General features: G+C 52.0%; 1 protein-coding gene across 5 annotated transcripts in view; it reads right to left on the bottom strand.

The window, feature by feature from the left end:
• Positions 1-12,307, bottom strand: part of LOC119112202 (uncharacterized) — a 12,811-nt gene extending 504 nt beyond the window's left edge. Inside the window, exons 1-13 of one of the 5 annotated variants that reach the window (XM_037236292.1) lie at positions 12,284-12,307; positions 10,687-10,854; positions 10,134-10,274; positions 7,627-7,764; positions 4,710-4,914; positions 4,368-4,512; positions 3,713-3,933; positions 3,100-3,190; positions 2,269-2,433; positions 1,769-1,887; positions 1,373-1,462; positions 770-964; positions 1-78 (exon numbers count right to left, since the gene is read on the bottom strand). The exon at positions 1-78 is cut by the window's left edge and continues 504 nt beyond it. In XM_037236292.1, coding sequence (XP_037092187.1) covers positions 1-78; positions 770-964; positions 1,373-1,462; positions 1,769-1,887; positions 2,269-2,433; positions 3,100-3,190; positions 3,713-3,933; positions 4,368-4,512; positions 4,710-4,914; positions 7,627-7,764; positions 10,134-10,274; positions 10,687-10,732 — 1,634 coding nt within the window. In that variant the 5' untranslated portion in view covers positions 10,733-10,854; positions 12,284-12,307. The other 4 variants (XM_037236288.1, XM_037236289.1, XM_037236291.1 and 1 more) reach the window with 4 other exon arrangements.
• Between the last annotated feature and the right edge of the window lie 3,150 nt (positions 12,308-15,457).

Here is a 15,457-nt window from a genome sequence, read left to right as displayed (position 1 = left end):
GCCGTTCGCCAATAGAAGCATTCGCCGTCTCCGACGGGACCGGACAGCTTGCGTGGTCCGCCAGCGGCCGCGCCGACCCTGTCAGCGGCAGGCATGCGTCAGCCGCCCGCCCATCCCTGCTCGGTCAGTTACAGCCACAGAGCACAGCAGGCAGGCACCGCCGGCCAAAGCCGACCACTCGTCCGCCTGCGGTCCCGTCACAGACGCTATGCGACTCATCGGAACACAGTGCCGGAACGCACCGACAAATGATTAGCCGCCAGCCCAGTCAGCTCAAATACAGCGCCACGCCACGCCTACGTCCGCAGCAACACCACCTGTCGCGGTCTCCGCAGGCCCAGTCAGCTCAAACATAGCGCCACGCCACGCCTACGTCCGCAGCAGCACCACCTGTCGCGGTCTCCGCAGGATTCTTTCATCTCAAATCTTTTGATCGGCTATATTTCTATGATCAGCTCCCATGCTACGCAATCGTGAGTCTTCGCCACACTACCCCTATGGGGACGCACTTTGGCGTGGACTACCTGACATGGGGTGATTGGTCCGTGCCGCGCGCCGGGCGCAGTCGAGTCCGGCCTGTCGATGCCCGTTTGCCGCCCGGCCCGTCTCAACACGGGTCGCCCTGTTCGCGCCTCGCGCCGTCTGTTTCAACACAGACCGCTTATCTCGCGCCAGGAACAGTATTGGCCCATCAACCTCGTCAGAAGTCCCCGCATCAACGGAGCCGCACGGGCAACACCGCTGCAGAGCCGGGACCATGGTCGCTCACCCCTTCTTGCCGAGCACGATCTTCTGCTGGCCGTTGACGATCGGGTTGTCCGGGAACTTGATCTTGAGCCGGTTACCGTGAAACTCGTGTCCCTGCAGGTGCTGCATGGCCAGGCTGGCGCCCTTCTTGTCGCCGAAGTTGATGAATGCGCAGAAGCGGTCGGGCAGCACGCGCACGCTCGTGACGGCACCGTGTCTAGCGAGGTCAGCATCGCCTGTCACTGGCACGCTGGTCCAGCATGCCTGCGCGCCGGCAGGCGTACAGACAGGTGGAGCAAGCGGCCGGGCTCCGCCTGCTCTTCACGGCTCTATGACACTAGTCGGCACGGTCATGAGTCTTTGGCCAGTGTGGGAGCACTAGTCAGTCATGCGAACCCAGAGTTAATGAGCAGAAAATTAACTAGAATATGAAACTTAATACTATAGAAAAGAATCCAGGTCGCAGTAGACTCCGCCAATGCAGCGCACGCTTCATGACAACTATCCCCCATTGGCGGTTGCGAGGCCCTAGGTCTAGCGAGGGCGGCACAACTGGCGTACAGCAGAGCCGGTATCCTAACAGAGGTCAACAGAAGACTGACGCCGCGCGGACCAGTCGTTTTACCTGGCGAACAGGGCGGCGAGGTCCCTGTCCGTCACCGACTGCATGATGTTCCCCACCCAGAGCGAAGTCAGGCCCTCGACGTTGGATGGGCTGCGGGCGAGGCACACCGTCAGTCGGACCGGGTCACGCGCCCACAGATCACACGGGCCGCCGAGGAGCGGGCGGCCCCAGCCGACACGGCCGCTGCCACCCGCAGCCGCCGGACGCAGCGCCGAACGATCACAAGTGGACACACGACGCGCGCGTTCTCAGCGGCGCAGGCCCGGCAGGGCTCTCGTGGCCCCAGACGCATGCGGGGCCCGCCGCATCCGATCCGCAGCGGCGGCAGCATCTCCCCCCCCCCCCCCCCGTCCCGACGGGCGACCGAACCGCCGCCAGCCGGACGCGTCCACTCACTCCTCCTTGGGGTCGACAGATCGGCCTGGCGTAGGCTCGCCCGTGTCGTCCGAGTCCCACTCGGGGCTGATGTCCAGGTCGTCCCGGACGTCGCCCCGCAGCAGGGCGTTCACGGCCGCCTGCCGACCCGCAGGGCCGTCAGCATGACGTGATATGGCATGACATGACATGACACGATATGGCACGATATGGCGCGACACGAACACGGCATAGCACGGCACGGCACGTCACCGCACCGCATGGTACGGAACGACACGACATGACACGACACGACACACGACGTGGTAAGGCAGACGCAGCAACGGTGCCGGCGCCGCGCGAAGGCGGCCAACACGTCACACTGGAGCGTCGGAGCGGCAGACGTGATAGGGTCGGCAGACTGGCAGACGGCAGACACACTCCACACGGCGGCCGCGACATCCCGCAGGTGTCACAGCCTCGGGTCCAGAAGGACATCAGTGCAGTGGTCTCGAGTGCTGCCTGTCATCAGCCGTGCTAACCTCCTCCGTGCCGTACTGTTCGATGGCGGATCGCGCGCGGTTCTTTTCGAATCCCATTGTCATCAGCTTGTAAACGCTTAGCCTTTTTAGTTCTTGACGACATTCGGGGACGTCCTGGTCCAGTTTCAAAACGTGCCGAAACGCCTCCTCCGCCTCCTGATATTTCTGAGGGAAGGTGCAGGAGAGTTTGATATGAACCTGATGAGTAAATACTGGCATGCCTATTGGTGCCATAGTATAATTGCACAGCAGTTGTATAGACTACTACGACCACTTATTATAGTAGGTATGTTGAATGAGGTTGGGCGAACATGAGCGCATCAAATATAAATGTTCCCGTCACACTGAAAGGTTCCGCTGGCATGACACTGGATGCGCAAGGGGCAGTAAACTGACATGTTCCATATGCACCACTGCAAGCAGGATGCGAGAGTCTAGGTACAAAAGTTTACAGGCGAGTACTGTCATATGGCAACGACATCACCCATTCTCTAAAGTTGGTACTTCCAGCGAGAACGAAACACCTTCATTTACGGTGACCTTTGAAAGGGGATACTATTACGTGCACCAATCTTAACTCAGACATTTCGGAGTGAAACTATTTCGGGCATGTGATCAGACCGGACGAAACTGGCACACAAAACGCAAACCAGCCAGCAGATGCAAAGGCTTTGAAATGTTACGGCCACTAGTGTCACCATGCATAGTAAACGTCATTAATATAATAAGATGTAAGACGCGATACATCATGGTCAGTGATAGCTTCTAGTTGCTCTTCGAAACAAAATTATGTGTAGCTGTCACGGGCCAAAGTAAACACCTGATACTCACCTTTTGCCCCAGATAGGCTCGACCCTTTCGGAAATATCCCTTCGGCCAAGACGGATCGATCTGTATAGCCTGCTCGGCGTCCTTCAGGGCTCTTGAATGGACGGCAAGGAACCAGTCAGCGGTAGGACGCCACGCCTTACAACAGTCAACAGCCGACATACGCACGGGTACACGGCTGGCTGCCCGATCAGCCGGCACAGGGAGAGCACACCATCACGACAGGCCCGACAATGAGGACAAAGCCGCGGCGTAACCTGGGCCTTAACGCCACGGCGCGCCACCACCATGGTCCCCAGCATGCGCCATAAAAGACGCTGGTAACTTCCACAGCGGCCGACCGCAATTGACTGGATAGTGTTCTTACTACGATAGTGGCCAAAGCTCGAGTTGTCATGACACGACACACCCGATCAACAGCTCCGGCGCCACCGCAGCCAGCGACGACCGATCGCCGGATGGGAGCACATCACGAGCCTATATGAAGGGCGTTCACCTGCCCGGAAGCCCGGAAGGCCCCCCTCGATCGCTCCTGGTTTCGGTCGCTTCAGCCCCAGCGGTCGGCAGGGCAGCGCGAACCGCCCGGCCCCGGCCCAGCGTCGGGGGTTCCACTCACTTGTCGTACTGTTGGAGCCGCTCCAGGCAGAAGCTGCGGTTGCCGAAGAAGCGATGATCGTCCGGGTCGAGCCGGACCGCCTGCGTGAACGCCTGCACGGCCTGCGGATACTGGCCGCGTTTGGCCAGCTCGGTGCCGCTGGCACCCAGCTTATGGGCCCGCTCGCGCACGGTGTCCGGCGGCGGCGGCGCTGGCGCGGCGGCGGCGGCGGCGGCGGCACCCTGGCGACCGGCGGCGCCATCAGCGCCGAGCGGCGCGGGACGCCCCCGGACAGCGCACGCCGGGGCCGGTGTGAGGGAGAGCAAGTTGGGGATGGGCCTTGGGTCAAAATGGGCACGAGGGCGAACAACGCGGGCGCGGTGTAGCGCGGACGAGTGCGAACTGTGACTGCACAGGCCACAGCCCCGACACGACCCATCGTGGTCTAACGCCGCTCCCCTGCCAAGTTCAGTGTAGCATGCACGCAAACACACGTCAGGCAAAGCGGGGCACGTCACAGCCAACGAGCCGCACACAGAAGCACAGCTCGTGCCACACGCAGCCTGGCGGTGCTGTGCGGCCGCGGCGCCGGTCGGTCCTCCCAGCCGTCGGCGGCCGCCGCCGCCGTCAGCCGCCGCCACCTGAGACGTGGGGGGGAGGGGGGGGGGGGGGTCACCTGTGCTGGCGTCGCCCTGCCCGCCGCTCGCTTGGGTTCGGTCTTGCTGCCGTTGGCTGCCGCTAGCTTCTCAGCGGACGCTTTGCGGGCAGCCTTGGCGAAGGCCGAATCGAGGTCCAGACCTTCCCCGTCCGAATCACTGGCTCTGCACGGGGCAATGCAACTGGTCATGAACATCTCACACAGCCCGAAGACTGGTGTACATAGACCCGCGGTCTTCGTTTGGTCTACAGCATGAAATATTCCCAGATGAACCCAGGACACATCTTCAGGTGGTTAATTCGAATGTTTCTCACATAAACCAGCTCCGAAACGATCAATTCAAGATTGGATTTAACTCACGGTGTATTTTCGTTACGAGCATCACTGCTGTTATTATTAACGTTGACAGCGATAGAGGAATCAGGTTTCTTCTTTTTCTTCTTCTTCTTCTTCTTTTTGACATTGGTCTTTCTGTTTTCGTGTTTGGCGTTCTCCTCCTCCTGGACCAGACTGGTGGCGCAGGCCGCCACCGCCGCGCCATCCGTGTTAGTACGATAGCCCGTGTCTGCAACGCAAGCACGCTCCGTCACTGCAGGCAGCGACAGCGAACGCGGATGGCTTAGGAACAAGATTGCGATCGGGGGGGGGGGGGGGGGGGGCATCCAACAATATCGCCCACAATGTACGTGCTTCAAAGACATACCTAGTCTAACAGGTATGGTGAAAACGACCTGAACGTATGCTTCCAGACATCAACAAGCGCCGCAGTTAGTAAGCTAGAATCGTTTTTGAACTAGAGAGTGAATTATCACATCGCAAAAAGACCGTACAGGAGCGAAAATTTCTAATCACGAAAGTTGGTGCTTATGGGTGCGTGAGAGATGTCCCAGCGAACACAGACATACACTCCAAGTTGGTATGGACGTAATCTTATAAACATGACAAACCTTTCGTTTTTTAACATCTTAGGCCATTAAAGTGAAACCAAACACATGAAAGATAAGTAATTTCATAACAGTGTGATGAGCACCAAAAACCGTGTAGCACCAGTATCTTGATGCTGCACTTTGTATTTAGCTTACACAAGATTTTTTAACACAAAACAGAGCGGAGGAGTTAGAAAACAAACAACAACAAAACATTGAACAAGCATAAAGCATTCAAACAAAAAGTCATGGACTATAGCACCTCGATACATCACCAAGTCAAACACAACGGACATGCCTCTGGCTTCTGTCAGGATGAGGTCGGGCAACACGAATATTATGTCACTGTTTCTTACAAAATGACAATGTGATTTCCATTAAAGCAGCCTAACTAAGCCTGGTCTGAAGAATCCTGAGATCATCTTATCTTACTCGTCATCCAATTGACCAGCTAAATTAACTTAACTAAGAGTAGCCCATATGTTGAACATCATCTCAACTCACCTCACCTATCTCTTGACAGCAGCACTTGTGATAAAAACATGATAAAGCTATTTTTGGCTGGTCTCAAGTAGTGTTCTGGTTTAATTCATTTGTGTCAGCCTGCTGACACCTGACAAAATTGATGGCACACAAAACAGAACACCTCAAATCACCCTGAACAATGTATTCTGATTGTCATTGTCAGGCTCTGTCAAGGGCAATAGTGGGCATGCTTCACTTAAGTCTCTCTTCTCCATGCTTAACATAACTTACAGATGGTCATAAAACCCGTTTTGGTAATTGCACGTTCAGCTGCAGCATAGGCATCCATTTAGGTTTACATTTCATATTTAATAACAAAGTTTGAAATGTTAGTTTCATATTTAAAATGGGGCAGGTCTGACTATTTGTAAAAAACTGATGCCCACCTCATATCGTATTTGCTATGCAGCTTAGAGTATTATTGCGCTAAAATATAGTGCATATCTACAATGCAGTCATTTGCCAGTTAGCAAACCATGGCAACTATTGATGAAATCCTGTTAGAGCAGACATGAGGGACCCCTTCAACAAATTTGAGGAAAATAATCAAGAGCATGAAACAAAATAGCCTCATAACATAACTCGTGGCATCATTATTTGTCTTATGAACAAAACTTGTTGGATAAAAATGGAAAATGGTTAAATCCAGATACAAATCATGTGTTGAATTAAGGACAGGCTCCTTCCTGCTTCCCCACAAAAAACGTCAATATCTTTCACATGGTTGGCTTACAGAGTCATCCAACTCACCCTCAAAATACAAATATGAATCATGCCTACCAGCGTACCAGATTAACATGCAAAATAAGTAATCTGGAGATTATTAAGAATAAATATATAAGTAAATAAGAATATTTGGAGAAAGTATTATTTTCCACTGGGATCACACAAAACACTGTCTGAAACTGAAGTGTTTACAATAATCACCAGCCTAGGTATACACAAATCCGTGAGGCCACCGTAAACCTAGATGTAAATAATACTCTATAGATAACAATACTCCACCAATTCTATAAATAAATAAGAACATCTGGGAAGTGCTTCCTTAGTCCACGACACTTGAATCGGGTTACACGTCCGGACCACTCTGTTGGCTGTTCACGGAAGGCAAGAACATATAAGACTCATTTAAGACTCCCCGGAATATAAGAAATTCTGAAGAAATGTTATGAGATTTGCCTGAGATCTTATGAGAAGCGTCAATCAGCCTTTCTATTGAATAACGTCTGTTGGTCGGTCACAAAGTATGGAATGACCGTCTTCCCTAGCGGAGCCGTCCTTGAATTATGCCATTAGTCACCTGCGAGTCGGTCGAGGTAGCTGTAACATGACCTCACGAAAATTGACAGCAATGACCTTGACATGACCTAACGAAAATTGCCAGCCATACAGAGACAGGGCAAAATGTCTAGTCTTCCTTCGCATTCGAAATGAGAAACGTTCGAAAACTGGTCTATCCGGTCCCCAAACGCGCCACAGCCGTGGCCACGACTTTCCTGACTTTCCTATCTCGGCAGTCTTACAATTACCTTACCTGGGAGTTCTGCCAATAGAAAGCGCTGCTGCAAACCCGGCTCAAGTTTGGCAACGCACAGTGCACAATGGTTCAGGGCTATTCAACACTTTTGAGCGCGTTCGATGATCTCGATTTTTCCACTGGGGTCACACAAAACACCGTCCGAAACTAAAGTGTTTACAATAATCACCAGCCTAGCTATACACAAACCCCTGTGAGGCCAACGTAAGCCTAGAAGTGACGACAGCCCACTCGAAAGAGCGGGCTGGGCCGATGTCCGGCCGCCGCGGCTCGACTCGGCGCCACTCACCAGGGCTCGTTCGGCGACGGCTGAACTTGCTCTCACGCAGCTGGTCCGTGTCGTAGTAGTCGGCCGGCGAGAAAAAACTGTCCGAAAAGGTGTCCTCGTCGTTGTCGTCCTCGTCGTCGTCGTCGGCGATGAGCAAATCTGCACAGAAGCCGGTGGCGACATCAGACCACCGCCGCCGCACGTCCGCCGACAGTGGCGGCGGCGGCGGCGTACCGCCCGCCCTCCCACGGCCATCGGCACAGTGCCGACACTGCGTGACTTCGCGATGCCGTTGCAGGTGGCATGAATTAGGCGGGGAGGCGCGTTTTGCAGGAGCGAAGAATGGACAACGTGAGTGTCGCGACTGAGAGCGGGCAAAAGTAGAGTCATGGAATTTAATCTAGTCCATTTCGTTACCGTCTCCATAATTTACAGTACTTTTGCACCACTGCACCACCTCGTGGGTGGAATAACAATGTTCAGAGCGGCCTCTCGCCAACAGGGCCAGTGGCTTCCTTCTCGTGGAAAAGCAGTACGATGACTGGTCCAATCTTCGCCGCAGCCCGCCGCCCGATGCCAGTGCTGACTGCACACACTTAACGCTGCTCCGCCTCGTCCCAAACCGAGCGCATGTCATCATCCCGGGCTTTCCCCGGGCGGCCCCTCCCCCGTCCGTGTCTCAGTGGCCCCAGCGGCGCCGTCCGACCGCCAGCCCGCCTGGATCGGTCGGTATCGTCCCGGGCCGCTCCCCTGGTCTGGACAGGCTGCATTCGTGAGGCGCCCACCGCCCCGCCCCCAAGTGACCGGCGCTCAGCCGTGATAGTGTCCATGGCTGCAGTTCGGCGGCTCTGTTCGGCCATACGGCGTCTCAACGGCCCCACCACGGGCGAGCCGCTGCAACAGCTGCAAACAAAGCGCCGCCCACCGCGCCCGGCCGCCGCGACAGCGACGGCCCTATCCGGTGACGTCACAAGGCTTGCGGGCGGCATACCGTCCCCCGGCCCGCGAGTGAGTCAATCTGGCGGGCCGATAACGGCCAGCTGGCCCGCGAGTGAGTCAATCTGGCGGGCCGATAACGGCCGGTCACCAACTGATCAGCCCTGACAATCTAACCCAGAGCACTCGACTGCAGTGACACCAAGTTGAAGAAGGGCAATCGGCGCCAATGCCGTCTGGGACACCACCTGTCAACCACTAGCACAAGGCGTGCAGCAGCGCACAGAGCGCCGTGACACAACAGACAAATAAACACCAGCTGTGCCACGACGACACAGCAGACGTCAGCGCCCGTAGGCGGATGTCGGCTCGTGCGTTATACGTCGGCCACCGGCTCGCCTCCACCAGAACAAGCGAATTACGGTCGCCTGGTGCGACTTTGCACCAGCCTGCCCACCCGCTGCGATGAGCCGACGAGCCAGTGCAACTGACCGCCGATAAGGGGCGTTGTCTGCACGGCCGGATGGCGTCTGGTGTCCAGGATCCAATGTGAAAGGAACCGACGTGATATCATACTCAGAATACACCTTCCAGTCTTTTCTAGACACCATTCAGCAGGAAAAACTGACTATTCCCGAGTACTTATGATGTGAAATGCATTCAAGACGCTTCGCTGCAGTTCCACTGCCAAACGCACAACTGAGGTAGGAACATGTCATGGATATAGCGCGGGCACTCTCCTCCACTGAACCCCGTGCGGCTCAACCGGCATTGGACGGCAACGGGGCCCCTTCCAGGCTCGCCATCCGAGCCAAGCCAACGGGACTAGGGCCTCATCTACGCTTGCCACCCTAGCCTAGCGAACAGGGTCCCTTGCAGGCTCGCCCCCCAGCCAAGCCGACGGACCCGCGCCATCTGACCGCAGACAAGTTCTCGTAGAACGTCTTTCGTACTGACCAATCATAAACAAAAACACGGGGATGTGGTGGATCTGCTGCCTTGTGGAGACACGATACAAACCACACGAAGGGCGACACAGTTGTGTCTAGCGTCTTACACTGCGTAGCAAGACGCGGTTGGGGTGCGCTGTTCAATTCAACGCCGCGTGTTAGATCATGCCAGAGTTGTACGTTCCTACCTCAAAGATTTGAGAGCCATGCTTGCGTTGGCAAAATGACGCAATAAACGCCTGAAACAGCCCCATTAAGTGCTGAAATATGAGAGCAATGAGTTTGGTTGTGCCTGTCGTTCAGGTGATAACGTTCCTATCTGTTGGGATGGACATAGCCTTAACCAGGGGTCTGACACAGACCCATGGGGACCAGTGTCACTCTTCACTACCTTATTTGTTTAGGGAACTCGACGCATGTCATCTCGCACCCTGTTGTGAAGTGCAGTGCCCGCATCCAGGGATCTGCATAGGCTGCACAATGTCCAGATTATACAAGGGATCCGCATGTCCTTCATCAAGGCAATTCCTCTTCAGCATGAGAGCAGGATCCAACCCACACAGTATCCAGATTCCACATCTGATGAACGACAGTTGGTCCTTAGCATGGCACTGCATGGGCTGCCTGATGCTCGGTTCTCACCAGCAATCTGCATGTGCTGCATGATGATGTTGAATGAGTGTCGCACGGCTGGAAGGTTGGTGCGCGGCCGGCCGTCCGGCCGCACGTTCCCGCTGGCCATGATCTGGTGGTAGCGGGTGTAAACCTCGCCCAAGGTGGCGTCTGAAACCGTGCAGGCATGGTCCTCAGCGAGAGGTCCGCTCCAGCAGTGTCTTGACAACAGGAGCACTAACACCACCGCCGTCCCCGCTCCCCCTCAACACCCATCACTCCAGGATGACATCTTGATAGAGGTACACTGAAGCCACCATCATCCATCTCCCCTCAACACCCTATTAGCAAGATGCCTGCTCCAGCACAGCATCTTGACAACAGGCTCACTGACACCACCACCATCCCCCCTTTCCCTCAACACCCATCAGAGAGATGCCTGCTCAGGCACAGCACCTGGACAACAGGAACACTGACAGCACCACCAATCCCTCCTCCCTCAACACATCAGAAGAGGGTGCAACTGCACCTTGAGTACCCAAAACACTGATTCCTGTGACATGACAAAAAAAACACTACTTACCAGAATCCAGACCTAGCACTCTGAAGGCATCCTCTAGTGCTTCCATCTTTCCTTAAATTACATATGTTATGTTGCAGTATATTGAACTTTGCTTTAAAGAGATGACATGTATAGGATGAGACACTCTCTCTTCAGATGTTTTGAAGCTGTCATACATTTAACACTGGCCTGAAATGCCAAAAATCATCAGGCTAAAAAACTTGAAATACACATTTGTATCCCATGGCAAGCACAAATAGGACTTATGTACCAATGGCACACCAACGGCACACCACTAGCAGTGTAGTGCACAACTAGCTAAGCACTGATCATAGACTGGGCCTTAAGCTTGTTGCTATATACTGTCATTGTGGATAACATTTCAAATATTCTGCCATTAATGTATTTACATACTCAAATGCTGAACATTATTAATACAGCTAGCAGCTGTGGGGCCATGAAAAACATGTGCTGTGACTGTCTTTAAAAATGCATGATGTTGTGTGTTAATTTGACAAAAATGCCAAGCTGACAGTTACTTTACTGGCAATATGCTGCACATTCTTTCTCACATCATCTCAAACAAGTTTTAAACAAAATGATGCATGAAAATGTTGTGTGAAGGATATGTGCAATCAGCTGCCTTCATGCATACTTCATACACTATACACACATACTTTAAAGGGGTTGCCCATGTTTCATTCCTGACATGAAAAACAATTGTATGTATTTATCTCAGCTGCCAATAAGATGGAGCACTGCTAGTCTAATGCCACTGCTGATGAAATTCAACAGATTTTTAAGTATTCAAGTTCATGACTGATGTAAAAGTGAACTATACATTCTTCATACCTGATGATTTACTGTTGTAACAAGGGAACAGCAACATGATAATAAAAAAACATTATTTGTGCATGCCAGATGCTATACATGATTTGCATTCATCTCTCAGCAATGAACAGATTTGAACCAACTATGCAGAAAACACATGTCATCACAGCACATTTTGGAATGTTGTTTTCTGCAAACAAATTCATCTTAAGCACTATTCCTACAACTGAATTTGAACCACCTAGCATAAAAAATACTCAATTAAATAGATCGGTTGCTAAGGAAAATGCAACAATGCTTTGATGTGTGTAAATTGCCTGAGAAGTGGAAGATAAATAGGTAGCAGATGTAGACCAACTGAGACATGGTCTACCCATCTGCAGTGGGTATATACCCATGTATCAATACTGTAATGAAATTGATGGGTATATCCTGCTTTGTATACACATAAGTCATCAACACTGGTGTCAAAGGTTGTAAAATAGTCATCCTAAGTAAACATGCCACCTAATTTAAAACCTTGGTAGCAATATGAATGATTCACTGTTGAGTATAACACCTACCATAGTGCAGCTTTGTTATGCAGATAGTATGGTGTAACACAATCTTGGAACCTAGTAACATTCAAATACAGCAAATTTGGATTCCCAAGCTCAGCGGAAGGTACAAAAAAGGCATTTCAGTATTTCACTTTCAAAAATGGCATTAATAAATTCGCACCTAGTCCTACTCACACCAATACACCGCTATGCACGCACTGACTGCACCCCCCACGTCCACATCCCACCGTTTCCATGGCTTCTATTACTATGGCACTTTGTGGACGAGTTAAAGTCACCAAACAATTTCTTCACGATCTGCGCGAGCCATTGCTTGACGTCACTGGGAATCATTCCATAGTGTCCCAAGTGGCCCCTCCTGCCGGGGAGCCATCAAAACGTTCAGGACTGCAGCGTCCGCTGTTCATATCGTCCAAGATCGCAACACCCAGCGCTCGTAACGCCCATTTTGCGTCCAATTATGTGCCCATTGGGGGCGTTTATGAGGCCTAACGTCCAGAGTTGCAAAATCCAGAGTCGTAAAGTCCAGTGTTCAAAACCCCCAGCATCCCCGGCACTAAGGCCAGTTTGGATTCCTGCCGCTAGATGGTACTACAGAAAGATTTATTACTCCTGTTGCTATTTCCCGCTCTTACCAACAGATAGCACAAATAATCTGGCATTCCACCAATGATCACGTGATGCGTATAGTGGAGAATGGCTACTATAGATTACCTAGACGCCTGGAGGCCGTGTCCGGCCTAGGTGCTGCCGCGCCACGGGCCTCACCAGTGGACCTGACTGGGCACAGGCGAACAGGGCGGAGCCACAGCCGGAGACATGGCAGACAGCACGGGCTTGGCGGGGACCGCTGCGCCCGCGGGGCAGGCGGGCTCTCCCGCCCGCCGCTGCTGCCGGGATACACTCGGTTGCTCAGGGGCCCTTCATTTTGGTGTCAGGCTCTTTCCACTGGCTTGGAGGACCCTGTGCAGTTGCTCGGGCCCTATAAAGTCACGCACCGAGGCACTCGATGCTCAGTGTCTCTCTTCATTGATCTATGACTCTTTCCCTTTTGAGCTTATTTGCTGAGGACCCCTCACATGTCAGAGTGCTATCTGTCAACCCTGCCCGGGCACTTTTGATCACACAGGAGCATTAATTCATGCACACTGATCTCCGGTTGATCCCCTTTGCTCAGAGGATCTTGTGCCCTGGCCGGACCCTATATGTCAGCCTGCCGGGGTACTCCAATCATTCAGGTATCCCACCATATTGGTGTTATGTTCTTCTCGCTTGTTATGAGGACCCTTCACTGTCGACAGCAAGCTCTTTATTGGCCTGCCGCGGCAGTTTCGATCGCTCAGATGCCGTCGTTATTGGTTTCGGGTTTTCCCCACATTATAGGAGGGCCTATGCCGTTGACGGGGACCTAAGTCTTAATAAGTTTCATTGGGGCTTTACGTCTTACCTATTGATGGCTAAATTTGTGGCTGTGCTGTTTACGCAGATGACTTTGTTGTTGTAATTGTTGAGCATAATTTTACACGCCGCCTAAATCACGCGTATCATTTTCGTTGTTTGTTGAAGTTGTGACAAAATTTTGCTTATACGTTACGTTATTAATACATTTTGAAGGAGAGGATATTCTGTATTCCCTTGCAACAGCCAAAGCAAAAACTCTGCATTAGTCCTCAGTCATCGGCTGATCCCATCAACTACCCGGCTAGCCGTATATGAGCTAGGAATCAAATCTGTGCTGGACCTCGATGATATTTAGCAGCCAATCTGAAGTGCATGTCGCCATGTTTTCTCCGAAATGCTCAGCCTTAACATGACAGGATCCACCATGATCTGGCGAATATAAACAGGCTCCATGTATTTGCAAACGTAGCGCGCCTAGTTTTCTAGGGCTTCGCACAGTACACTAGGTTTCCGTATACGAATTACATACCTAAGAATATTAAAACTTAATCGTCCGAATGCGAGCATTTTTGGTGGATAGAGACCTGGACGCTAGGGAGCTCACAAAGTAAGAACCCTTCCCTAGTTTTCTTGCATTTTCGCGGTGTACACGTGAGGAGATGTAGTGACTGTTGAGTTTGCTGCTTCCGATCACTCTGATATGGTGCCTTGTTAGTTCTGGCCGGTGCTTTTGCCCGAATTGCACAGAACGTTTAACAATGATGTATACACACACACACACACACACACACACACACACACACACACACACACACACACACACACACACACACACACACACACACACACACACACACACACACACACACACACACACACACACACACACACACACACACACACACACACACACACACACACACACACACACACACACACACACACACACACCACACACACACACACACACACACACACACACACACACACACACACACACACACACACACACACACACACACACACACACACACACATGTATATATATGTCACAGTCACATGTCACATGTCACAGTCACACATGTATATATATATATATATATATATATATATATATATATATATATATATATATATATATACTTTTTTGACGGCAGACACACAAAGCTCGCAGAACGTGCATGCTATGTGATTAGTGACTGGGTCTCCTATTATCCGACTTTTTATTTCATTTCGTTACTTTAAACACTTGAAGGCAGGACATAAAGCACGAGCATGCAAACCAACAACACATTTTTCACTGGACAGCACTCATCGTTGTTTTGGCTTGACAACAACAGACAGTTATTCAGCCGTGCAGAAGACATCATAAGACACCGCACGCTGTAAATATCACAACCAACACAGTAAATCACAGCACTGCATGCCAATCACCCAATACCCACGCCATTGATCAGTGTCTCGATCCTTGTCCAAGTGATTTATTTGTGATGCTGCTCCAAAGAGGATAATTCAGCAGTTTGATTTGTTTCCTTAGAAGTCCTTTGTGGCCATGTGGCCTTGGCGCGCAAGGAGAGTATTGTTTGTGGTCGAGCTGTACGTGATTCCTTGGTGCTCCCCCGCGAGGTGCTCTGTGAGACGTCGGAACAAAAATATTGGAGTTACACCATTGTAGGATACGGAACCTCGCAGCAACACCTGACAGCGACCAACAGACGGGTGGAAATGACCATGCATCGGACATTGGTATCTACCAACGCTTTATTAAATCAATGGGTTTGCGTGTGTGCCCTTGCCGCATAATTCATTACTACAATTCTGAGATTGGTAGTCGGAACGGATCACGGGATGGCGCAACGGGAAGGCTCAATGGCGTAATCTCCCTGGCTCGTAATGCTGCAACTGCTAATTGCCTTTAGAGAATCAATTGGTCAGCCAGCTGCATTGCATTGTTAAAGCGTTCTGGTCAGCAGCTGTAGGGCATTCCGTCTCATCCTAGG

The sequence above is a fragment of the Pollicipes pollicipes genome, unplaced genomic scaffold (genome assembly GCF_011947565.3).
Source record: "Pollicipes pollicipes isolate AB1234 unplaced genomic scaffold, Ppol_2.1 Scaffold_7261;HRSCAF=8764_pilon_pilon_pilon, whole genome shotgun sequence".
NCBI classification, from domain to species: domain Eukaryota; kingdom Metazoa; phylum Arthropoda; class Thecostraca; order Pollicipedomorpha; family Pollicipedidae; genus Pollicipes; species Pollicipes pollicipes.
The sequence above is the reverse complement of the archived record's forward strand: the minus strand, read 5'-3'. Positions and strand labels throughout refer to the sequence as shown.